We start from the raw sequence: 26,339 nt of genomic DNA on the forward strand, positions 1-26,339 counted from the left end.
AAGCTTTAAAACTGCCTTTTCTTGAAACCTAGTCTTATATTATATAAAAATGTAGTCTTGTGTTTGATCCTAAATCAAATTGAGGTGGTCACAATGACACATTCACATTTTTTTCTAGGTTCAATTTAGGGGAAATTCTAATTAATCGATGTGGATAGAGTCTAGTGAAAGTGTAAACTGGCGTTTTCATTTTGTTATGGGGAGATTTCTGAATAATTCAATTACTGGATGCAATGTATTAGGTCTAGTTTACTGTCGGCTATATGGAACATAAAACAACTGAATTAGAGCCACCTCAACTGGATTAGAGCCACCTCAACTGGATTAGAGCCACCTCAACTGGATTAGAGCCACCTCAACTGGATTAGAGTCACCTCAACTGGATTAGAGCCACCTCAACTGGATTAGAGCCACCTCAACTGGATTAGAGCCACCTCAACTGGATTAGAGCCACCTCAACTGGATTAGAGCCACCTCAACTGGATTAGAGCCAGGATTCAACTGGATTAGAGCCACCTCAACTGGATTAGAGCCACTGGATTAGAGCCACCTCAACTGGATTAGAGCCACCTCAACTGGATTAGAGCCACCTCAACTGGATTAGAGCCACCTCAACTGGATTAGAGCCACCTCAACTGGATTAGAGCCACCTCAACTGGATTAGAGCCACCTCAACTGGATTAGAGCCACCTCAACTGGATTAGAGCCACCTCAACTGGATTAGAGTCACCTCAACTGGATTAGAGCCACCTCAACTGGATTAGAGCCACCTCAACTGGATTCCAGATCTCGATCCCTGATCTCATCCATCAGGTCTGACTACTAGACTACCATTCATTCAACATGCCTCGTTGTCATTGGTGAACTGATTTACTACAGCATTAGCAGCCTTCTGTTGACATCTAGCTATAATCAAGAGGACAGATCAAAAAAACGGATCCATTAACATTCGCCTAGTAATCGTTAAAACGTCTTAACATAACTTTCTGTGAAGGACGGTACCGGGTGGAGGAGCTCTCTCTGCCATGACCGTTTCCTATCCGCGCAACGATGCGCACATCCCCCCCCCGTCGCTCGTCAACGCTCTCGTGTTACGGAGAACAAAAACGTGTGCAGTCAAGAAAATGTTCTCGGTTCGTTTAATACATGCTGTAGCTAACTTACGTTCGTCGTAATGACGCCTTAACCAAGGCGCTAACTACAAAATAATAGTGGTTATGTGCTTGACTAAACACACAATTTTGGAAAATGTATTAATTAAGCAAAACAATTCGTTCTCCTTTTTTCCCCCCTCACACATCAGTGGTATCAACGGGCGTGGCGGAGACCTCCCATCCAGCCTGAGAAATGGTTCTGTGACTTTAGGGTTACCGGCTGTAGCTGAGAGAGTACTGTGACTTTAGGGTTACCGGCTGTAGCTGAGAGAGTACTGTGACTTTAGGGTTACCGGCTGTAGCTGAGAGAGTACTGTGACTTTAGGGTTACCGGCTGTAGCTGAGAGAGTACTGTGACTTTAGGGTTACCGGCTGTAGCTGAGAGAGTACTGTGACTTTAGGGTTACCGGCTGTAGCTGAGCGATAGTTAGCTGAGCGATAGTACTGTGACTTTAGGGTTACTGGCTGTAGCTGAGAGAGTACTGTGACTTTAGGGTTACCGGCTGTAGCTGAGCGATAGTTAGCTGAGCGATAGTACTGTGACTTTAGGGTTACCGGCTGTAGCTGAGAGAGAGTACTGTGACTTTAGGGTTACCGGCTGTAGCTGAGAGAGTACTGTGACTTTAGGGTTACCGGCTGTAGCTGAGAGAGTTCTGTGACTTTAGGGTTACCGGCTGTAGCTGAGAGAGAGTACTGTGACTTTAGGGTTACCGGCTGTAGCTGAGAGATAGATTTTCCTCCTCTGATTAGCTCAGCTCCAACTTCTGACGGTTGAGTCAAAAGCCACAATTCGCCGATTTAAAAAGCCTATGTGTGTTATTTTAAAGGTCCCCCTCCACACCAGCATACTTTTGACCTAAAGTTGTGTGCATGGTAGGCAGGTCTGAACAGCACAAACAGATCTGGCACCAGGCTAGTCTTTGATGACAAAGAGAAAACATCTTCACCTTACCCCAGATCAAAACAACATACACACACACATATACATATATATATATATATATAAAAATCTCTATCATGACATCGTTCAGGCCTTGAGTTCTATGTCCCTGCAGGATGGTCGTGGATCTCATGCATCTCTGGAGAATAGGTCAACAGAACAATCATGACCCATAGGTGCAGTAGTGCCTGAAAAAAAAAAACACACACAAAAAAAAACAAAAACTGGGCTTTAAAAGATCATTGTGACACATTTATTTTGAAACAGCAAGAGGTTTGTACTGGTTTCATTGGTTTTAATGAGTGAAAAAAAGGAAGAGAGAATTTTAACTTATAACACGGCTCAAAAAAAATAAAGGGAACACTTAAAACAACACAATGTAACTCCAAGTCAATCACACTTCTGTGAAATCAAACTGTCCACTTAGGAAGCAACGCTGATTGACAATACATTTCACATGCTGTTGTGCAAATGGAATAGAAAACATGTTGCTGCCCGCAACATCCTCCAGCATGACCGGTTTGGCGGTGGGTCAGTCATGGTGTGGGGTGGCATTTCTTTGGGGGGCCGCACAGCCCTCCATGTGCTCGCCAGAGGTAGCCTGACTGCCGTTAGGTACCGAGATGAGATTCTCAGACCCCTTGTGAGACCATATGCTGGTGCGGTTGGCCCTGGGTTCCTCCTAATGCAAGACAATGCTAGACCTCATGTGGCTGGAGTGTGTCAGCAGTTCCTGCAAGAGGAAGGCATTGATGCTATGGACTGGCCCGCCCGTTCCCCAGACCTGAATCCAATTGAGCACATCTGGGACATGATGTCTCGCTCCATCCACCAACGCTACCTTGCACCACAGACTGTTCAGGAGTTGGCGGGTGCTTTAGTCCAGGTCTGGGAGGAGATCCCTCAGGAGACCACCTCATCAGGAGCATGCCCAGGCGTTGTAGGGAGGCCATACAGGCACGTGGAGGCCACACACACTACTGAGACTCATTTTGACTTGTTTTAAAGACATTACATCAAAGTTGGATCAGCCTGTAGTGTGGTTTTCCACTTTAATTATGAGTGTGACTCCAAATCCAGACCTCCATGGGTTGATAAATTTGATTTCCATTGATCATTTTTGTGTGATTTTGTTGTCAGCACATTCAACTATGTAAAGAAAAAAGTATTTAATAAGAATATTTCATTCATTCAGATCTAGGATGTGTTATTTTAGTGATCCCTTTATTTTTTTGAGCAGTGTATTTTGGTTAGCGTTACATGTATAGTAATTATAGTAGTTGCAATTTTTAAAAAAAGTTTGCGATACAAAAAAAATACACAAATAGCATTAGAGCAAAAGACCCTCACCATATACAGTATTACAAAAACCCGAGCCATGGGGTAGCGTCTCAGGAAGATTCCTAACCGGATGCTGGAAGGACAAGATTCTCGGATTATTGTCGAGGTGAGATATAAATGTGTGACAATCGTGTGGTTGAATGGTAAACATTCGTGTCTATAAAATCTGAATTAAGCATCACAACGTACAGAACGAGAATGCAGTTCCAAAACAAAAACAGCTCATGTTTTTGAACAATAACAAACCATTCCTCAATCTTAACTTGCAGGTATAGTTGTATGGTAACATTCCTGAAACTAAAATAATAGCCGTGTGGTTGATTGGCCCGCCCACCCCCGTTCCCAGTCCCGTCTGGCCCGCCCACCCCCGTTCCCCGTCCCGTCTGGCCCGCCCAACCCGTTTCCCGTCCTGTCTGGCCCGCCGCCCCGTCCCGTCTGGCCCGTCCCGTCTGGCCCCGTCCGCCCCGTCCCGTCTGGCCCCGTCCCGTCTGGCCCGCCGCCCCGTCCCATCCCGGCCCGTTCCCCGTCCCGTCCCCGTCCGTCCCGGCCCCGTCCCGTCCGGCCCGTCCTTTCTGGCCCCGTCCGCCCCGGCCCGCCCGGCCCGTCCGCCCGGCCCGCCCGGCCCGTCCGCCCCGTCCGCCCGCCCCGTCCTGTCCAGCCGCCCGCCCGCCCCGTCCTGTCCGGCCCGCCCGCCCGCCCCCATTCCCGTCCGCCCCAGTCCTGTCCGGCCCGTCCTGTCCGGCCCGTCCGCCCGCCCCGTCCGCCCGCCCCGTCCTGTCCGGCCCGTCCGCCCGCCCCGTCCTGTCGGCCCCGTCCGCCCGCCCCGTCCTCCGGCCCGGCCCCCCGTCCGCCCGCCCCGTTCCCCCGTCCGCCCGCCCCGTCCTTTCCGCCCGCCCCGTCCTTTCCTGTCCGGCCCCGTCCGCCCGCCCCGTCCTGTCCGGCCCGCCCGCCCCGTCCGCCCGCCCCGTTGTCCGGCCCCCCCGTCCGCCCGCCCCGTCCTGTCCGCCCCGTCCTGTCCGGCCCGTCCGCCCGCCCCGTCCTGTCCCCCGGCCCGCCCCGTCCTGTCCCCCCGTCCTGTCTGCCCGCCCCGTCCGCCCCGTCCTGTCCGCCACCGTCCCCCCCCCGTCCTGTCTGGCCCGCCCGCCCGTCCGCCCGCCCCGTTCCTGTCTGGCCCGCCCGCCCCCCGTCCTGTCTGGCCCCGTCCTGTCTGGCCCCGTCCTCCCCCCGTCCTGTCTGGCCCCGTCCTCCCCCCGCCTGTCCCCCGCCCCGCCACCGTCCCCGTCCTGTCTGGCCCGCCCGCCCCCTTCCCCATCCTGTCTGGCCCCGCCCGCGTCCTGTCTCCCCGCCCGCCCCGTCCTGTCCCCGCCCACCCCTGTTCCAGTCCTGTCTGGCCCCGTCTACCCATTTCTGTGCTGTCTGAATAAACCCTTATTTAAATTTTTTAAATCACACTCCTTTAAAAAAAAAAAAAAAAAAAAAAAGTATGTTACGATAAGGCCAACCCTCTGGTATAATAGCTCACCTGAACCGGTCGATGGTGCTGGCTGCCTTGCGTACCTGGCCATACACTCCTGGACTGTCGTGGTCGTTGAACAGGATTGGTGCATTCCTCTGTCGTGTTCCTGTGTGAAGTTAACATAAAAAGGCCTTTTTAGTCCTGCCATTCAAGAGGTTATGGTGAAAACAAACAAATCTCACATCTTTTACTAGTAACATCTCAGCTTCCCCAAAATATGCTCAAATCTCCTTAAAAAAAAATTCAATTACTCTGTGCCCTGCAAATACATTCTCTAGAACTGGATAAAAAAGACCAGCCACGAACAATAAAATCAGTGGAATTGTGAGATTAAAAAGTCCTACTACCACTGGAGCAAATTAGTGCTCTATCTAGGAAACGAGGGAGAAGACGTCTCTATCTAGGAAACGAGGGAGAAGACGTCTCTATCTAGGAAACGAGGGAGAAGACGTCTCTATCTAGGAAACGAGGGAGAAGACGTCTCTATCTAGGAAACGAGGGAGAAGACGTCTCTATCTAGGAAACGAGGGAGAAGACGTCTCTATCTAGGAAACGAGGGAGAAGACGTCTCTATCTAAGAAAAAGAAGACGAGGGAGAAGACGTCTCTATCTAGGAAACGGGAGAGGTCTCTATCTAAGAAACGAAAACGACGTCTCTATCTAGAGGGAAAGACGAGGGAGAAGACGTCTCTATCTAGGAAACGAGGGAGAAGACGTCTCTATCTAGGGAGAAGACGAGGAAACGAGGGAAAGACGTCTCTATCTAGGAAACGAGGGAGAAGACGTCTCTATCTAAGAAACGAGGGAGAAGACGTCTCTATCTAGGAAACGAGGGAGAAGACGTCTCTATCTAGGAAACGAGGGAGAAGACTAGAAACGAGGGAGAAGACGTCTCTATCTAGGAAACGAGGGAGAAGACGTCTCTATCTAGAAACGAGGGAGAAGACGTCTCTATCTAAGAAACGAGGGAGAAGACGTCTCTATCTAGGAAAAGACGTCTCTATCTAAGAGGGAGAAGACGTCTCTATCTAGGGAAAGACGAGGGAGAAGACGTCTCTATCTAAGAAACGAGGGAGAAGACGTCTCTATCTAAGAAACGAGGGAGAAGACGTCTCTATCTAAGAAACGAGGGAGAAGACGTCTCTATCTAAGAAACGAGGGAGAAGACGTCTCTATCTAAGAAACGAGGGAAGAAGAAACGGGAAAGACTCTATCTAGGAAACGAGGGAGAAGACGTCTCTATCTAGGAAACGAGGGAGAAGACGTCTCTATCTAGGAAACGTCTCTATCTAAGAGGGAGAAGACGTCTCTATCTAGGAAACGAGGGAGAAGACGTCTCTATCTAAAACGAGGGAAAGACGTCTCTATCTAAGAGGGAGAAGACGTCTCTATCGTCTCTATCTAAGAAACGAGGGAGAAGACGTCTCTATCTAGAAACGAGAAACGAGGGAGAAGACGTCTCTATCTAAGAAACGAGGGAGAAGACGTCTCTATCTAAGAAACGAGGGAGAAGACGTCTCTATCTAAGAAACGAAAGACGTCTCTATCTAAGAGGGAGAAGAAGACGATCTAAGAAACGAGGGAGAAGACGTCTCTATCTAGGAAGAAGACGAGGGGGAGAAGACGTCTCTATCTAGGAAAAGACGAGGGAGAAGACGTCTCTATCTAAGAAACGAGGGAGAAGACGTCTCTATCTAAGAAACGAGGGAGAAGACGTCTCTATCTAAGAAACGAGGGAGAAGACGTCTCTATCTAAGAAACGAGGGAGAAGACGTCTCTATCTAGAAACGAGGGAGAAGACGTCTCTATCTAGAAAACGAGGGAGAAGACGTCTCTATCTAGAAAACGAGGGAGAAGACGTCTCTATCTAGAAAGACGTCTCTAGGGGAGAAGACGTCTCTATCTAGAAACGAGGGAGAAGACGTCTCTATCTAGAAAAGACGAGGGAGAAGACGTCTCTATCTAGAAACGAGGGAGAAGACGTCTCTATCTAGGAAACGAGGGAAAGACGTCTCTAGGGAGAAGACGTCTCTATCTAGAGGGAGAAGACGAGGAGAAGAAGACGTCTCTATCTAGGGGAAAGACGAGGGAGAAGACGTCTCTATCTAGGAACGAGGAGAAGACGAGGGGAGAAGACGTCTCTATCTAGGAACGAGGGAGAAGACGTCTCTATCTAGGAGAAGACGAGGGAGAAGACGTCTCTATCTAGGAACGAGGGAGAAGACGTCTCTATCTAGAAACGAGGGAGAAGACGTCTCTATCTAGAAACGAGGGAGAAGACGTCTCTATCTAGAAACGAGGGAGAAGACGTCTATTTAGAAACAAGGGAGAAGACGTCTATTTAGAAACAAGGGAGAAGACGTCTATTTAGAAACAAGGGAGAAGACGTCTATTTAGAAACAAGGGAGAAGACTTCTCTATTTAGGAACAAGGGAGATCTGTTCCTCCTAATCTTGCTGTCCCCCCCTAATCTTGCTGTCCCCCGAGAAGTGTCAATATAAAAAAACTATGTGGTAAATCTATTCGTCCTTCCGATGTACAACTGGATTCTGGTCATTTTGATTCTGCTTTCTTGTTGTACGGTTGTATTTTCCCCTTGTTGTATAGCTGCATCTCTCTTGGTGTGTAGCTGTAAGGCCTCTGATACACTATGCTACAGTTAACGTAAAGACAAAAACTACTTTAGGGGTAATTAAACATTGTAAGAGAGTAGAGAACTGAAAGTGAATTGGTTTTGTTTTAGTTCAGCTGGTTGTCATGTTTAATGTAATCTTGTTTGTTCAATCTCTGAAAAAACGCTGTGAAGACTCAAATTGATATTGAAGTTGGTATTTTGAGCAAACAAACAAACAAACAAAGCAATTTAAAAATTTTTTTTTTAAATCTACAGATTTCTTTGATGAAATATTTCTCAGTTATGATTTTATGCAGATGTCTCAAAAGCTTCTGCAGAAAAGAACTAGATGATGTTGTCGGTTGTCAAATTAAGTATTAATGTCATTGCCATGTTTAGTCAATTCCACAAGGAATAACACTTTTGTTATGTGCTTTCATCTAGGATCTAGCTGTGAGGGTGAGCTGTGATTTTTTTCACCAGAACCAGCCTTTCCTCCCCGCTTCCTGTTTTTGTGAAAAGTGAGCCTGATTTTGGACCAGCTGCTGACCAACAGGCTTTTTCCAGACAGGGTTGTGAAGAAGCATGGTCACATGTTGTCAACACATAAGTATTACTCCCGGGCCTTAGACAAATTTTCACATCAAAACTGAAGCAACAGAAGTGGGTTTGAAAAGTCACCCGGCTGAAAGCGTTGAGGAATTTTGAAATAGACTGAGGGATTATACAGGAATCTGAACATCGAAATGAAACAGGCTGATGTCTTGTTGTTAAGTGAGTTTGAGGAAGGGAGAAGGATCCGATTTTGTCTCTAAAGTACAAATGCACCACGATGTCAGATAAAAGGACATCCTAAAAAGGCACAGATCTGAACAAATCAGGTTCCCACCAAAACACATGGAAATGATGAACAAATCAGGTTCCTAACCCACCAAAACACATGGAAATGATGTGAACAAATCAGGTTCCTAACCCACACAAGGTTAGAAAATCCAAAGGAGATGGAAAGCAAGAGAAAAGCACTACCACTGCACTGAATGTGGGAGTATGTTTTCACACTCTGCAGATCTTATAAAGCACCAGCGTGGATCCACACAGGAGAAAGATCCTTCCCCTTGTACAGCGTGTGTAAAAAAAAAAAAAGGAAAGTTTGTCGTACACACACACACACACACAATCTCTCTCAGTAGGCACAAGTTAATCCGCACAGGAGGAAAACCCCCACTGTTGCCAACAATGTGGTACATCTTTCGTCGAAAAGATGAGCTTGATAATAAACACATGATGATCCACACTGGGTTAAAGACCGTACACCGGTGATGAGTGTGGGAAGAGTTTTCACCAGGCAGGGCACACATGAGAACGTCCTTATCACTCGGCATTGAATGTGGGAAGACATTTGCCGAACACCAGTGATCTTACAAGCCACCAGGTGATCCACACAGAAGAAATAGCCTTCTCTTCTACAGAGTGTGGAAAGAGCTTCCGTAATTCCATCACGCTCAGTAAGCGCAAGAGAGTTCCCACAGGAGAGACCCTACCTCTGCTCTCAGTGTGGGAAATGCTTTACAATACACCCCAAAAAATGTAGTGGTCATCTGAAGACATTTTTTTTTTTTGTCTAAAAATTAAAAAATCAAGTAAAGAGCTTGGGCTCAGTGCTTCTTCATCAAATACAAAAAAAAAAATGTTTCCCAAATCAATGTATTTATTTACTTGCAACGACGATCTATCAAATAAAGTTAGCTGAGCGTCAAGGAAAGTACCACTTTAACCAACTGGTCCAGGGGTTGGAACACATCTGGGCTCGAGGGCAACACCCGGCTTTCAAAACTCAGCAGAGGGCAGCACAGATTCATTTTCAGACCGATTTGTTCGTCAAAAACAGTTTGCAGGCCAGCAAAAGGGCAGTTATTTTAAAAATATATTAAAATTATATTAAAAAAGTCCATTATAATTTCGACATACTTTATCTAGTTTTAGACAATCAAGAGGAGCCTGGAGTTTGTTTTTCCCCCCAAAATAATAATTCCCCACCCTGAACCAGCCCTTAGCCTGGACCCAGACCAATACCTAAAGGAGATGGGTAAACACATTATTATTATTATTATTATTAACATATCTGGGACAACCAGGCTACCTAAATCATATCCGTCCACATGACAACCAGGCTACCTAAATCATAACCGTCCAATGACAACCAGGCTACCTAAATCATATCCGTCCACATGACAACCAGGCTACCTAATCAATCTGTCCACATGACAACCAGGCTACCTAATCATATCTGTCCACATGACAACCAGGCTACCTAATCATATCTGTCCACATGACAACCAGGCTACCTAATCATATCTGTCCACATGACAACCAGGCTACCTAATCATATCTGTCCACATGACAACCAGGCTACCTAATCATATCTGTCCACATGACAACCAGGCTACCTAATCATATCTGTCCACATGACAACCAGGCTACCTAATCATATCTGTCCACATGACAACCAGGCTACCTAATCATATCTGTCCACATAATACCTAATCATATCTGTCCACATGACAACCAGGCTACCTAATCATATCTGTCCACATGACAACCAGGCTACCTAATCATATCTGACAACCAGGCTACCAATCATGACAACAGGCTACCTAAATCATATCCGTCCACATGACAACCAGGCTACCTAAATCATATCCGTCCACATGACAACCAGGCTACCTAATCATATCCGTCCACATGACAACCAGGCTACCTAATCATGGCCACGTGACAACCAGGCTAAATCATATGACAACCAGGCTCCAATCATGACACAACCAGGCTACCTAATCATATCTGTCCACTATGACACAACCAGGCTACCTAATCATATCTGTCCACATGACAACCAGGCTACCTAATCATATCTGTCCACATGACAACCAGGCTACCTAATCATATCCGTCCACATGACAACCAGGCTACCTAATCATATCCGTCCACATGACAACCAGGCTACCTAATCATATCTGTCCACATGACAACCAGGCTACCTAATCATATCTGTCCACATGACAACCAGGCTACCTAATCATGTCCGTCCACATGACAACCAGGCTACCTAATCATGTCCGTCCACATGACAACCAGGCTACCTAAATCATGTCCGTCCACATGACAACCAGGCTACCTAATCATATCTGTCCACATGACATCAGTCTCACCTGAGCTGGTCAAAAATAGTGTACTAAATGTATATAGGGTGCCATTTAAAAAAACAAACAGCCCCAGCCTCACCTGGGCTCTCCATGCTGCTCATGTTAATGGCCGGCCCCCCGGTCTGCCCTCCTCCTCCCTGGACGCTCTTCAGCTGGGTCTCCAGCCTCTCTAGCTGAAAGACCAGTGAGCTCTTCTCTGTTCCCAGGGACTCCAACATGGTCTGTTTCTGGATCAGAGTCTCCGTCAGCTGGTGTAACCTGCTCTCTAGCTCCACCTGGCTACTGCTGCTCAGAGCCTTATTGGTCAGCTAGGGAGGGGGGCGGGGACAGGGAAATGTTACATTACTTGTGCTACTTCTAAAAATCAAATAAGAGTACTGGTCACTTACAGCTAAGCAGATGTTATATGTCGTGCAGTGAAATGTTTACAGTCCTAAAATTATTCTCCTAAAAAAATGTGCCCTTTTTTTATATTCTACTGCATTGTTAGGAGCTAGGACTATAAGCATTTCACTGCACAAGATGTATAAATATATATATATATATTTTATTATGTGAACTTTGACATACACTACCGTTCAAAAGTTTGGGATCATTTAGAAACGTCCTTGTTTTTATAAAGAAAAGCACTTTTTTTTGTCCATTAAAATAACATCAAATTGGTCAGAAATACTGTGTAGACATTGTTAATGTTGTACATGACTATTGTAGCTGGAAACAGATAGATTTTTTAAACCAGAATACAAAAAGAGTGGGAGACCCCGGTGCACAACTGAGCAAGAGGACAAGTACATTAGAGTGTCTAGTTTGAGAAACAGACGCCTCACAAGTCCTCAACTGGCAGCTTCATTAAATAGTACCCGCACCAAACATCAACAGTGAAGAAGAGACTCATGCTGGCCTTCTACAGAGTCCTCTGTCCAGTCTCAACATCAACAGTGAAGAGACGACTCCGGGATGCTGGCCTTCTAGGCAGAGTTCCTCTGTCCAGTGTCTGTGTTCTTTTACCCATCTTAATCTTTTCTTTTTATTGGCCAGTGAGATATGTCTTTTCTTTGCCTAGAAGGCCAGCATCCCGGAGTCACCTCTTCACTGTTGATGTTGAGACTGGACAGAGGAACTCTGCCTAGAAGGCCAGCATCCCGGAGTCGCCTCTTCACTGTTGACGTTGAGACTGGACAGAGGAACTCTGCCTAGAAGGCCAGCATCCCGGAGTCACCTCTTCACTGTTGACGTTGAGACTGGTGCTTTGCAGGTACAATTCAATGAAGCTGCCAGTTGAGGACTTGTAAACAATTGTTGGAAAAATGACTTGTGTCATGCACAAAGTAGATGTCCTAACAGACTTGCCAAAACAACAGTTTGTTAACAAGAAATTTGTGGAGCGGTTGAAAAATGCATGTTAACGACTCCGACCTAAGTGTACGTAAACTTCCAACTTCAACTGTCTATATACCTGGTTTCTGAGTTTCTGGATCTCATCTTCCCGATCCTTGATGCGACTCTGCAGTGTTGTCTTGGCACGGTGGTTTTCCTCCTCTACATACTGTAGCTCCTACATCACACACACACAAAAAAAAGTTCCCCTTAGCCCAGATATAGAGAAAGAAACAGGCAGGGACTACCTGGACATGTGGTCGAATAAGAAACACATGTTTTACATCGCAAAACGTTTCATAATGGGGTTTTTTTCCGTTGCACACCTTAAATGAATAGGACCCAAGGTCCAAGTTTTATCAGTAGGATTGCTTTGGATATGTTTGGGTAGACATCGTCCAATGAAATGCTTACTTGCAGGTTCCTTCGACTATGCAACAATACGAAAAAATAAGAATAGAAAAAAAAAATAGAATACACATTTTAGCATCAGTATAACACAGGAAGGCACAATGTATAATATTTACAGGTGTATTGGGGAAGGGGGGCAGTGTATAAACTGAGCAGTATAATAAGAGTCTGGTAGCAACAGTTCTGATGTGTGTAGCATGAACATACACTACATGACCAAAAGTATGTGGACACCTGCTCGTCGAACATCTCATGCCAAAATCGTCGGCATTAATATGGAGTCGGTCCCCCCCTTTGGCTGATATAACAGCCTCCACTCTTCTGGGAAGGCTTTCCACTAGATGTTGGAACATTGCTGCCTATAACAGCCTCCACTCTTCTGGGAAGGCTTTCCACTAGATGTTGGAACATTGCTGCTATAACAGCCTCCACTCTTCTGGGAAGGCTTTCCACTAGATGTTGGAACATTGCTGCTATAACAGCCTCCACTCTTCTGGGAAGGCTTTCCACTAGATGTTGGAACATTGCTGCTATAACAGCCTCCACTCTTCTGGGAAGGCTTTCCACTAGATGTTGGAACATTGCTGCTATAACAGCCTCCACTCTTCTGGGAAGGCTTTCCACTAGATGTTGGAACATTGCTGCTATAACAACCTCCACTCTTCTGGGAAGGCTTTCCACTAGATGTTGGAACATTGCTGCTATAACAGCCTCCACTCTTCTGGGAAGGCTTTCCACTAGATGTTGGAACATTGCTGCTATAACAGCCTCCACTCTTCTGGGAAGGCTTTCCACTAGATGTTGGAACGTTGCTGCTATAACAGCCTCCACTCTTCTGGGAAGGCTTTCCACTGGATGTTGGAACATTGCTGCTATAACAGCCTCCACTCTTCTGGGAAGGCTTTCCACTAGATGTTGGAACATTGCTGCTATAACAGCCTCCACTCTTCTGGGAAGGCTTTCCACTAGATGTTGGAACATTGCTGCTATAACAGCCTCCACTCTTCTGGGAAGGCTTTCCACTAATGTTGGAACATTGCTGCTATAACAGCCTCCACTCTTCTGGGAAGGCTTTCCACTATGTTGGAACATTGCTGCTATAACAGCCTCCACTCTTCTGGGAAGGCTTTCCACTAGATGTTGGAACATTGCTGCTATAACAGCCTCCACTCTTCTGGGAAGGCTTTCCACTAGATGTTGGAACATTGCTGCTATAACAACCTCCACTCTTCTGGGAAGGCTTTCCACTAGATGATGGAACATTGCTGCTATAACAACCTCCACTCTTCTGGGAAGGCTTTCCACTAGATGTTGGAACATTGCTGCGGGGAATTGCTTCCATTCAGCCACAAGAGCATTAGTGAGGTCGGGTACTGATCTTGGACAATTAGGGCTGGTTCGCAGTCGGCGTTCCAATTCATCCCAAAGGTGTTCGATGGAGTCGAGGTCAGGGCTCTGTGCAGGCCAGTCAAGTTCTTCCACACAGATCTCGACAAACCATTTTGAATAGGACCTTGCTTGGTGCATTGTCATGCTGAAACAGCAAGGGCCTTCCCCAAACTGTTGCCCACAAAGCTGGAAGTATAGAATTGTCTAGAATGTCAATGTACGCTGTAGCATTAAGGTTGCCCTTCAGTGGAACTAAGGGGCCCGAACCATGAAAAACAGCCCCAGACCTTTATTCCTCCTCCACCAAACTTTACAGTTTGCACTATCTATTTCGGGCAGGTAGCGTTCTCCTGGCATCCGCCAAACCCAGATTCGTCAGTCAAACTGCCAGTTGGTGAAGAGTGATTCATCACTCCAGAAAATGTGTTTCCACTGCTCTGGAGTCCAATAGCGCTTTACACCACTGCCAATGAGATTGCTGGGCTCAATTTTATACACCTGTCAGCAACGGGGGTGTGGCTAAAAAAGGGTGTGTGTCCACATACTGTGTGTATGTCTGTGTATATGTGAGTGAGTGCATGTGTGCGGAGAATCAGAGCAGGTGGTCAGTCCAGTTCAAGTGTTCAGCAGTCTGATGGCTTGTAAATAGAAACTGTCTCTGAGCCTGTTGGTATCAGACCTCATGCTCTGATACAGTCTTCCCAACGCTAAGGGAGAGAACAGATCGTAGCTGCGGTGTGTGGGGTCCTTGATGATGCATGATGATCAGACACCATCTTGAGTTGAAGTCCTGGATGGGTGGGACCACGGTCCCAGTGATGTACTGAGCCGTCTTCACCACCCGCTGGAGGACCACGGTCCCAGTGATGTACTGAGCCGTCTTCACCACCCGCTGGAGGACCACGGTCCCAGTGATGTACTGAGCCGTCTTCACCACCCGCTGGAGGACCACGGTCCCAGTGATGTACTGAGCCGTCTTCGCCACCCGCTGGAGGACCACGGTCCCAGTGATGTACTGAGCCGTCTTCGCCACCCGCTGGAGGACCACGGTCCCAGTGATGTACTGAGCCGTCTTCGCCACCCGCTGGAGGACCACGGTCCCAGTGATGTACTGAGCCGTCTTCGCCACCCGCTGGAGGACCACGGTCCCAGTGATGTACTGAGCCTTCTTCACCACCCGCTGGAGGACCACGGTCCCAGTGATGTACTGAGCCGTCTTCACCACCCGCTGGAGGACCACGGTCCCAGTGATGTACTGAGCAGTCTTCACCACCCGCTGGAGGACCACGGTCCCAGTGATGTACTGAGCCTTCTTCACCACCCGCTGGAGGACCACGGTCCCAGTGATGTACTGAGCCGTCTTCGCCACCCGCTGGAGGACCACGGTCCCAGTGATGTACTGAGCAGTCTTCACCACCCGCTGGAGGACCACGGTCCCAGTGATGTACTGAGCCGTCTTCACCACCCGCTGGAGGACCACGGTCCCAGTGATGTACTGAGCCGTCTTCACCACCCGCTGGAGGACCACGGTCCCAGTGATGTACTGAGCCGTCTTCACCACCCGCTGGAGGACCACGGTCCCAGTGATGTACTGAGCCGTCTTCACCACCCGCTGGAGGGCCTTGCGGTCGTGTATGGAGTAATTCCCTTACCAGGCTGTGATGCAACTGGTCAGGACGCACTCGATGGTGCAGCGGTAGTATTTGGTGAGGATCTGGGGTGGCATGCCAAATTTATTCAGCCGCCTTAGGAAGTAGAGATGCTGTTGCGCCCTCTTGACAAGAGTGGTGGAGTTGTTGGTCGATGTCAAGTCCTTGGTGATGTGGACACAGAGGAACTTAAAACTCGTGATCCCATTGATGTGAATCGGGGCATGTTTCCTCTGCTTGCTGAAGTCAACAATCAACTCCTTTGTTTTGCTGACACTGATGGAGAGGTTGTTGTCATGACACCACAATGCCAGTTCACTGACCTCTTCCTTAAAGGCTGTCTCATTGTTGTTGGTTATCAGGACTACAACCGTGGTGTCGTCAGCAGACTTGATGATGGAGTTGGTGTCATGCAAAGTCACACAGTTGTGGGTGAACAGGGAGTACAGCAGAGGACTGAGGACACACCCCTGGGGGACCCCTGTGTTAAGAGTCAGTGTGGAGGTGGTGTTGTTGACAAACCTCAAAGCTTGTGGTCTGCCCGTCAGTGAGACCAGAATCCATTTGCAGTGGGTGGTGTCCAGACCCTGGGCTCAGTGTTGAGCTTGGATGGAACAATAGTGTTGAATGCTGAACTGTAGTCAATGAACAGCATTCTTTGAATAAAAAAACAAAAACTTTTACCCCAGTTTCACGGTATCTAATTGGTAGTTACAATCTTGTCTCATCGCGGCAACTCCCGTACGAAAAGCGTCAGTGCTAGCTTACTATTATGAAATTCTATTTTTCAACAACGCCAATAATGTTTTGAAAAAAAAAAACTGACTTTTGCTTTCAAAAGCAGCTCAAACATAAAACACACAACAATGACCTTCAGAGCCATTGAATTATAGTGTACATTACAGAGAAATAACGCATGCCCTAGAATGCCCTCCAAGCCAATCAGAAAGGAGTATTCAACAACGCCCGTGGTATAACAAGATATACTCTGCTACCTGTTTGTAGCGCTCCACCTCGGCCTCCACTTCCTGCTTGGCTCTGGTCTGTCGGGCCTGTTGCTCCTGGTTCTCCAGCTGCTGCTCTCGCCACGTCTCTGCCTCAGTCAGGGCCGCTACCTCCAAGTCCTGGGAGAAGAAAGGTCACAACATCTCACTCTTACAGCCAGGTCATCCAGCTACCAAGGTTGTCTTGAAGTAAGCATGTCCTGTGTGGCTCAGTTAGTGCTAGCAACGGCAAGGTGAGGAGTTCAAGTCCCGCAGGGATACTGCAGGAATCACATCAACATACTAAAGAATTGTATGCACTCACATTGTACTGTAAGTTGCTTTGTATGTGTGCTAAGGGGGTGTCGGCCCGAGAGAGGGACATATATCATTGAAACAATCTCCAGTCCCTTCTCACTTGTATCTCAGCTCGGAGCGTCTGCATCTGTCCCTGTAGTTTCTGGATCTCGTCTCTCTGCAGCTCCTTCTCATGTCTAAGCTCCTCCAGCTCCAAAACTCCGGCTCCTCCTCCTTCCAGACCATCCAAGCCTGACCCCTCCTTCAGGCTGCTGATCAGCTTCTCTTTGGACTGGAGAGGACACACACACACAAACAAAAGCATTAGAAAGGAAATAGTGAGTCGTGTCCTCAATCTCCCCATATGTGACAGATTATTATTATTATTATTATGTTTTTAAAGATCTCTCTCTCTTACCTGTAGTATGCGGGAGGCTTTGCTTTTATAGTCCTGTAACTCCTGCTTGGCAGTCTCGGCTGCGTTCCGGGCACTCCTCATCTGCTGTTGGAGGTCCTCGACCCGGTGCTTGTCATCCGAAGCCCGTCTCTCTGCGCCCGTCACTGCCTCCGCTAGCGTCTGCCTCTCAGCCTCCACCTTGGATAGCCGCACCGCAAACTCACTCTGTGGGAACCGAGGAGACGACACGTTATGTAGTCTATGATTGACTTTACAGTGCATTTCGGGAAAGTATTCAGACCCCCTTGACTTGTTACACATTTCGTTACAGCCTTATTCTAAAATATATTAAATACAACTAAATCAAATCAAACACACAATACCCTAATAATGACATCACAATACCCCATAGTGACATCACAATACCCCATAATGACATCACAATACCCCATAATGACATCACAATACCCCATAATGACAAAGCAAAACATGTTTGTTTTTTTGCATATTTATTCAAAAAAAAAAAAAAACTGAAATACATTATTTACATAAGTATTCAGACACTTTGTTATGAGACTCGAAATTGCGCTCGGGTGCATCCTGTTTCCATTGACCATCTCTAAGATGTTTCTACAACTTGATTGGACATGATTTGGAAAGGCACACACCTGTCTATATAAATGGTCCCACTGTTGACAGTGCATTTCAGAGCCAAAACCAAGCCATGAGGTGGAAGAAATTGTCTATAGAGCTCCGAGACAGGATTGTGTCGAGGCAGGGCCTCCCGAGTGGTGCAGTGGACTAAAGCACTGCATCGCAGTTGCTAGCTGTTCCATTAGAGATCTTGGTTAGAGTCTAGGCTCTGTCGCAGCCGGGAGACCTATGGGGCGGCGCACAATTGGCCCAGCGTCGTCCTGCTTAGGGGAGGGTTTGGCCGGCATGGATGTCCCTGTCCCATCGCACTCTAGCGACTCCTGTGGAGGGCCGGGCGCATGTACGCTGACACGGTCGCCAGGTGTAACGATGTTTCCTCCGACACGTTGGTGCGGCTGGCTTCCGGGTTAAGCAGGCGTTGGGTCATGAAGCAGTGCGGCTTGGTTGGGTCGTGTTTCGGAGAACGTACGGCTCTCGACCTTCGCCTCTCCCGAGTCCACACGGGAGTTTTAGCGATGAGACAAGACTAACTACCAATTAGATACCGCGAAACTGGGGATGAAAAAAATGGGTAAAAAGTCCAAATAAATGTAAATATATATTTTTTAAATTAAGGATTGTGTCGAGGCACAGATCTCGGGAAGGGTACCAAAACATTTCTGAAGCATTGAAGGTCCAAGAACACAGTGGCCTCCATCATTCTTAAATGGAAGAAGTTTGGAACCACCGTGATTCTTCCTAGAGCTGGCCGCCCGGACAAACTGAGTAATCGGGGACGAAGGGACTTAGTCAGGGATGTGACCAAGAACCCGATGGTCACTCTGACAGAGCTCCAGAGTTCCTCTTTGGAGATGGGAGAACCTTCCAGAAGGACAACCATCTCTGCAGCACTCCACTAATCAGGCCTTTATGGTAGAGTGGCCAGACGGTAGCCACTCCTCAGTAAAAGGCACATGACAGCCCGCTTGGATGAAACCAAGATTTAACTATTTGGCCTGAATATCAAGTGTCACGTATGGAAGAAACAACCCAGCATCCCTACGGTGAAGCATAGTGGTGGGATCATCATGCTGCGGGGATGTTTTTCAGAGGCAGGGACTGGGAGACTAGTCAGGATTGAGGGAAAGATGAATGGAGCAAAGTATAGAGAGATTGTTGATGAAAACCTGCTCCAGAGCGCTCAGGACCTCAGACTGGGGCGAAGGTTCACCTTCCAACAGGGCAACGACCCTAAGCACACAGACAACACTTCGGGACAAGTCTCCGAATGTCCTAGAGTCGCCCAGCCAGAGACTGGACCTGAACCCGATTGAACATCTCTGGAGAGTCCTGAAAATAGCTGTGCAGCGACACTCCCCATCCAACCTGACAGAGCTTGAGAGAATCTGCAGAGAAGAATGGGAGAAACTCCCCAAATACAGGTGTACCAAACCTGTATTTCTTTACTCTCTGTCCCCAACGCTCTAGGCGACCAGTTTTGATAGCCTTTAGCCGCACCCTCATACTACTCCTCCTCTGTTCCGCGGGTGATGTGGAGGTAAACCCAGGCCCTGCATGTCCCCAGGCACCCTCATTTGTTGACTTCTGTGATCGAAAAAGCCTTGGTTTCATGCATGTCAACATCAGAAGCCTCCTCCCTAAGTTTGTTTTACTCACTGCTTTAGCACACTCTGCTAACCCTGATGTCCTTGCCGTGTCTGAATCCTGGCTCAGGAAGGCCACCAAAAATTCTGAGATTTCCATACCCAACTATAACACTTTCCGTCAAGATAGAACCGCCAAAGGGGGAGGAGTTGCAGTCTACTGCAGAGATAGCCTGCAAAGTAATGTCATACTTTCCAGGTCCATACCCAAACAGTTCGAACTACTAACTTTGAAAATTACTCTCTCCAGAAATAAGTCTCTCACTGTTGCCGCCTGCTACCGACCCCCCTCAGCTCCCAGCTGTGCCCTGGACACCATTTGTGAATTGATCGCCCCCCCATCTAGCTTCAGAGTTTGTTCTGTTAGGTGACCTAAACTGGGATATGCTTAACACCCCGGCAGTCCTACAATCTAAGCTAGATGCCCTCAATCTCACACAAATCATCAAGGAACCCACCAGGTACAACCCTAAATCTGTAAACAAGGGCACCCTCATAGATGTCATCCTGACCAACTGGCCCTCCAAATACACCTCCGCTGTCTTCAACCAGGATCTCAGCTATCACTGCCTCATTGCCTGTATCCGCTACGGAGCCGCAGTCAAACGACCACCCCTCATCACTGTCAAACGCTCCCTAAAACACTTCTGTGAGCAGGCCTTTCTAATCGACCTGGCCCGGGTATCCTGGAAGGACATTGACCTCATCCCGTCAGTTGAGGATGCCTGGTCATTCTTTAAAAGTAACTTCCTCACCATTTTAGATAAGCATGCTCCGTTCAAAAAAATGCAGAACTAAGAACAGATATAGCCCTTGGTTCACTCCAGACCTGACTGCCCTCTACCAGCACAAAAACATCCTGTGGCGGACTGCAATAGCATCGAATAGTCCCCGCGATATGCAACTGTTCAGGGAAGTCAGGAACCAATACACGCAGTCAGTCAGGAAAGCTAAGGCCAGCTTCTTCAGGCAGAAATTTGCATCTTGTAGCTCCAACTCCAAAACGTTCTGGGACAATGTGAAATCCATGGAGAACAAGAGCACCTCCTCCCAGCTGCCCACTGCACTGAGGCTAGGTAACACGGTCACCACCGATAAATCCATGATTATCGAAAACTTCAACAAGCATTTCTCAACGGCTGGCCATGCCTTCCGCCTGGCTACTCCAACCTCGGCCAACAGCTCCCCCCCCGCAGCTACTCGCCCAAGCCTCTCCAGGTTCTCCTTTACCCAAATCCAGATAGCAGATGTTCTGAAAGAGCTGCAAAACCTGGACCCGTACAAATCACCTGGGCTTGACAATCTGGACCCTCTATTTCTGAAACTATCCACCGCCATTGTCGCAACCCCTATTACCAGCCTGTTCAACCTCTCTTTCATATCGTCTGAGATCCCCAAGGATTGGAAAGCTGCCGCAGTCATCCCCCTCTTCAAAGGGGGAGACACCCTGGACCCAAACTGTTACAGACCTATATCCATCCTGCCCTGCCTATCTAAGGTCTTCGAAAGCCAAGTCAACAAACAGGTCACTGACCATCTCGAATCCCACCGTACCTTCTCCGCTGTGCAATCTGGTTTCCGAGCCGGTCACGTGTGCACCTCAGCCACGCTCAAGGTACTAAACGATATCATAACCGCCATCGATAAAAGACAGTACTGTGCAGCAGTCTTCATCGACCTTGCCAAGGCTTTCGACTTTGTCAATCACCATATTCTTATCGGCAGACTCAGTAGCCTCGGTTTTTCTGATGACTGCCTTGCCTGGTTCACCAACTACTTTACAGACAGAGTTCAGTGTGTCAAATCGGAGGGCATGCTGTCCGGTCCTCTGGCAGTCTCTATGGGGGTGCCACAGGGTTCAATTCTTGGGCCGACTCTTTTCTCTGTATATGTCAATGATGTTGCTCTTGCTGCAGGCGATTCCCTGATCCACCTCTACGCAGACGACACCATTCTATATACTTCCGGCCCGTCCTTGGACACTGTGCTGTCTAAACTCCAAACGAGCTTCAATGCCATACAACACTCCTTCCGTGGCCTCCAACTGCTCTTAAACGCTAGTAAAACCAAATGCATGCTTTTCAACCGTTCGCTGCCTGCACCCGCACGCCTGACTAGCATCACCACCCTGGATGGTTCCGACCTAGAATATGTGGACATCTATCTACAAAATCTATCTACAAAATTGCTTCCAACACTCTACACAGCAAACACAGTGCCATCCGTTTTGTCACTAAAGCACCTTATACCACCCACCACTGCGACCTGTATGCTCTAGTCGGCTGGCCCTCGCTACATATTCGTCGCCAGACCCACTGGCTCCAGGTCATCTACAAGTCCATGCTAGGTAAAGCTCCGCCTTATCTCAGTTCACTGGTCACGATGGCAACACCCACCCGTAACACGCGCTCCAGCAGGTGTATCTCACTGATCATCCCTAAAGCCAACACCTCATTTGGCCCCCTTTCGTTCCAGTCCTCTGCTGCCTGTGACTGGAACGAATTGCAAAAATCGCTGAAGTTGGAGACTTTTATCTCCCTCACCAACTTCAAACATCTGCTATCTGAGCAGCTAACCGATCGCTGCCGCTGTACATAGTCTATCGGTTAATAGCCCACCCATTTTTACCTACCTCAACCCCATACTGTTTTTAATTATTTTATTTTCTGCTCTTTTGCACACCAATATCTCTACCTGTACATGACCATCTGATCATTTATCACTCCAGTGTTAATCTGCAAAATTGTAATTATTCGCCTACCTCCTCATGCCTTTTACACACAATGTATATAGACTCTCCTTTTTTCTACTGTATTATTGACTTGTTAATTGTTTACTCCATGTGTAACTCTGTTGTCTGTTCACACTGCTATGCTTTATCTTGGCCAGGTCGCAGTTGTAAATGAGAACTTGTTCTCAACTAGCCTACCTGGTTAAATAAAGGTGAAATAAAATTACTTAACTAGACAAGTCAGTTAAGAACAAATTCTTATTTACAATGACGGCTTTATGGGGAACAGTGGGTTAAACTGCCTTGTTCAGGGGCAGAACGACAGGTTTTTATCTGGTCAGTTCAGGGATCCAATCTAGCCACCTTTCGGTTACTGGCTCTAACCACTAGGCTACCTGCCGCCACGGGTACGTAGCGTCATACCCAAGAAGACTTGAGGCTATAATCTCTGCCAAAGGTGCTTCTTCAAAGTACAGAGTAAAAGGGTCTGAATACTGATGTAAATGTGATATTATGGGGTATTGTGTGTAGATTGATTAGGAATAAGGCTGTAACGTAACAAAATGTTGAACAAGTCAAGGGGTCTGAATACTTTCTGAATGCACCGTATAGAACTGAATGCACATGAAGAACGCCCTGTTTCCACTAGTTATACCATTTTTCATTTTGCTTTGACAGATTAAAGATTCATTGAAATAAATAAATAAATAAATACATAAATATATATATATATATATATATATATATATATACTTGAGAGTTGGGACCGTGTGTGTGTGTGTGTGTGTGTATATATATTTTTCTACCTGCATCTGTCTATAGCCATCCTGTTCCCTGCGTAGAGCCATGTCTGCCTCCCTCAGTCTCTCCTGCATGGTCGTCATGGCCTGGGACTGCATACTGCTTCCTTCTGTGTGGTCCTGGAGGATCCTGGACATGATGGGGGTACAAAGTTAATCGTCATCTCCCTAGTACTATACAAAACCAACTTCAGTGTGATGCTAACGGCTTCGTTTTCTCCACTGTCCCGGTTCCCTTGGTTACTGGGCTCGGACCAGCGGTCCTCCATAAAGACACGTGACCGGACCTCCTTGACAACGTACCAACCAGTTGTCCTACAGAAAAGGATCTGATTCAATAACTTCATTGGTGACATTTCAAGCTAGCTGTGGAGTGGAGCTTACAGCACGTTCTTACCTCCGTTACACATAGACTAGCTATTCAGAGAGCACCTCACACAGAGCGTCCGGAGCAACACCATGTTTATCCATGTGAGCACTGTTAGATATGGATCATTCTCAGACTTTTTTTATTTTTATATATATTTTTTACTAATATGTAAATGTTGAAGCAGTAGGATAGCCTCATTGACTGGATCTATTCATTCACAAAGATTTGGTTAATTAAATGTACCTGGACTTCTGACAAATGTAGTTGTCTTTTACTAATAATGAATGAAGCAAACAGATTTAGTTCTTCCAAGCCTATCCATCTACAAAGATTGTAAACATACCGGGACCTCTCAGTCTGTGCCTCCTCCAGAGCAGAGCTCCGTGACTTCAGTAACTGATCTGCCTCATCCAGCCTGACTTTTAGCACGGCCAACTGCCCGTCCTTAGCACCGAGGGCCTCTGTGAGGTCATCAACCTGCGACCGCAGCTCCCTGACTGTGCGGTCTGTGCGAGACTGGTCTGAATTCCACTTCTCTGTGCGTAACCGTGCCTGGTTCAATTCTGTAGGAAAGAGATTATGACCATAGTTACGCCCACGACAGACATAAACCAAACCACATTATTTAGGTGTCTGCTACACATACACATACATGAGCAAAACCTGGTCCCAGATCTGTCAGTGCTGTGTTGGCAAGACAACATCCATCGGCATGACAACGACCATAGGAGTTGGCAAGACAGCATAAACAGATTTGGGACCGGACATGAGTCTTCTTCCTCAGTCTTCTCTCTCTCAGCTCTCTCACCCTCCTGAGTGTCTTTGGCTCTCTGGATGATGGATGCCAGTTCCTGGTTGAGGGAGGTGACCTCTGACCTCAGTAGCTGGTTCTCCAAACGCAGACTGGACATCATCTGACTCTGCTGCTCCTCTATAGGGGGCGGGGCCAGGGCTGGGGGAGGGGCCTCGTATGTGGCCGGAGACTCTGATAGGTAGGTGATAGACTGGGGAACAGCCAACCCAGAGTCAGAACCATCAGGTGTGTCTGGAAAAAAGAGAAAGAGAGAATACATATAAAGGAGGGCACGTTGAGCTGATGATTTAAATTAGCAATTGTAACTAGAACACTGTGTTGATTATTTCATGAATTTATATGATCGACCAAACATTGAGATAAAATAACAAAAAGAAATACGCGTAAGTGCCTTGACATTAACATTACCAGTTTAAGTGTCAGTACCTTGACTTTCTTTGGCAGAGCCATCCTCCGAACCCCCTGTTTTGGCACTGTGAGTACTGGTGGACAGAGAGCTGTAGCTGGAGGTTCGCGACATGCCCCGTAGGGAGGGGGGCGTGGAGGGGGCTGAGGGGACCATGATGGGGGCAGCAGCCGAGACAGGAGGTGCTGGCTGTGGGGAGCCTGATCCTTCAGGAGATACTCTGAGAGGATCTCTTGGTCTGACCTCCCGCCTCTCGTTGGCCGCCGGAGGGTCTGAGCTGTTAAGGAAGTCAAACAACAGGTCATCATCTACATCTTGCTCACTCTGACTCTTCTTACTGGGCCTCACAAAGCTGGAGGAGGGTTTGATGGAGCTGGAGGAGGAGGCAGTGCTGGAAGACCCCAGGGGAAGGGTGCTGGTAGTGGAGACTGTGGCTGAGCTAGTCAACAGGGAACCTTTGGATTTTTTTATGTTGCCAGCAGCTGCAGTAATGAAACCAGATCCTGATGCGTTGTGGGAGGTGGAGTTCCCATAGGGGTGTTGCTGTGTCTCTGATGTGTTGTTGCTGTAGCCGGTGCTACTGTACTGAGAGGTTTCAGTGGAGTCAGGAGCATCGTAGGCTGAGGAGAAGGAGGAGGTGCGGCCTTGGGGTTTGGTCAGGCTGGCAGCTCCTGCATCCACTTTATTCAGGAAGTCTTCAGCTTTCCCTGCCAGGTCAGCCAACCAAGACATTCTGCATCCTAGAAACACAAATTAATCAGTTTGTCAGATTCAGAAATTAAACAATAGCTTTTGTGACAAAATCTCATGTGTATGTCAAAAGACATTCCCCTAAAACCAAAAGATAATACTAAATGTTATGATGACATTGCTTCTACCGTCCAACAGATAGCAAGATTGTTGATGTTATGGCTAACATCTTTGAAGGCTAGCTAGAAATCCGGGTGATCACTAAGTTAACCCTCAAAATAGTATAAAATGGTCTGTGTGGGTAGGTTTAACAACATACTGAGATATCAGCTTTCGGCATAAATCAGGGGTGGATTACACAGGTCCGACAACCAAACTATCTTAACATATTAGCATCCATTATCGCTAACTAGCTAGTCGACTTACCGTATAACAACAGCGACGTCCAAAACTAAAAATAAATAAATATCCCAGACAATTTATAGACCGGGATGAATAATCAACAGATCGACTATAGTGTCACATTTACACATTATCTGGTAAATCTTTGTTAGGTAAATATTAGCGTTTGGATCTGTCTCATACGTGGACCAGGAACTAACGCAAGGACCCCCAAAAACAGAACGCCTATCTCGATGCCTGATTAAAATACAAGCCAGCTGTCAGGATTTTGACACAGATAGAACAGTAAAACCAGACGTTTCACCGAATGTATAAATCTGAAGTATCCGGTTGGACATTTCCACTCAACACCAAGGTGATGAGAGGAATCCAAGTAGGGGAGATGGAATTTGGCCGATATTCAGCAAATTTTCTCATCATGAAACATTTGATCTCAATACCGTTTTGTGTTCCCAAAACTAAAATATGTTACGAATAGAGAGGGCTAAGTTGGAAGACTTGACCACTTTCCAAAGTTTAAAATGTGTTTGTTGTTTAGATGGAGTACAAGGGCGAATT

General features: G+C 47.3%; 1 protein-coding gene across 1 annotated transcript; it reads right to left on the minus strand.

Annotated features, from left to right (window-relative positions):
* Window positions 1-784: 784 nt before the first annotated feature.
* On the minus strand, window positions 785-26,336 carry golga5 (golgin A5). The gene is made up of 13 exons (XM_042325118.1): window positions 25,806-26,336; window positions 24,710-25,429; window positions 24,278-24,514; window positions 23,813-24,032; window positions 23,106-23,229; window positions 17,293-17,496; window positions 16,996-17,166; window positions 16,590-16,718; window positions 12,225-12,323; window positions 10,848-11,076; window positions 4,958-5,057; window positions 3,445-3,508; window positions 785-2,282 (listed from the first exon to the last, which is right to left on the minus strand). Exons 2-13 carry the CDS (start codon window positions 25,419-25,421, stop codon window positions 2,196-2,198), a joined length of 2,376 nt encoding a protein of 791 aa, XP_042181052.1. The 5' UTR covers window positions 25,422-25,429; window positions 25,806-26,336; the 3' UTR covers window positions 785-2,195.
* Between the last annotated feature and the right edge of the window lie 3 nt (window positions 26,337-26,339).

The sequence above is a fragment of the Oncorhynchus tshawytscha genome, linkage group LG08, assembly GCF_018296145.1.
Source record: "Oncorhynchus tshawytscha isolate Ot180627B linkage group LG08, Otsh_v2.0, whole genome shotgun sequence".
NCBI classification, from domain to species: domain Eukaryota; kingdom Metazoa; phylum Chordata; class Actinopteri; order Salmoniformes; family Salmonidae; genus Oncorhynchus; species Oncorhynchus tshawytscha.

Excerpts from the sequence above, each read along its gene's own strand:
- golga5 (XM_042325118.1), bottom strand. The coding sequence starts at position 25,421 with ATGTCTTGGTTGGCTGACCTGGCAGGGAAAGCTGAAGACTTCCTGAAT. Across the intron at positions 17,497-23,105 it reads ATGGCTATAGACAGATGCAG|AGTGAGTTTGCGGTGCGGCT; the intron begins GTAGAAAAATAT and ends CGGTTCCCACAG. Across the intron at positions 5,058-10,847 it reads GAGCAGCATGGAGAGCCCAG|GAACACGACAGAGGAATGCA; the intron begins GTGAGGCTGGGG and ends AACTTCACACAG.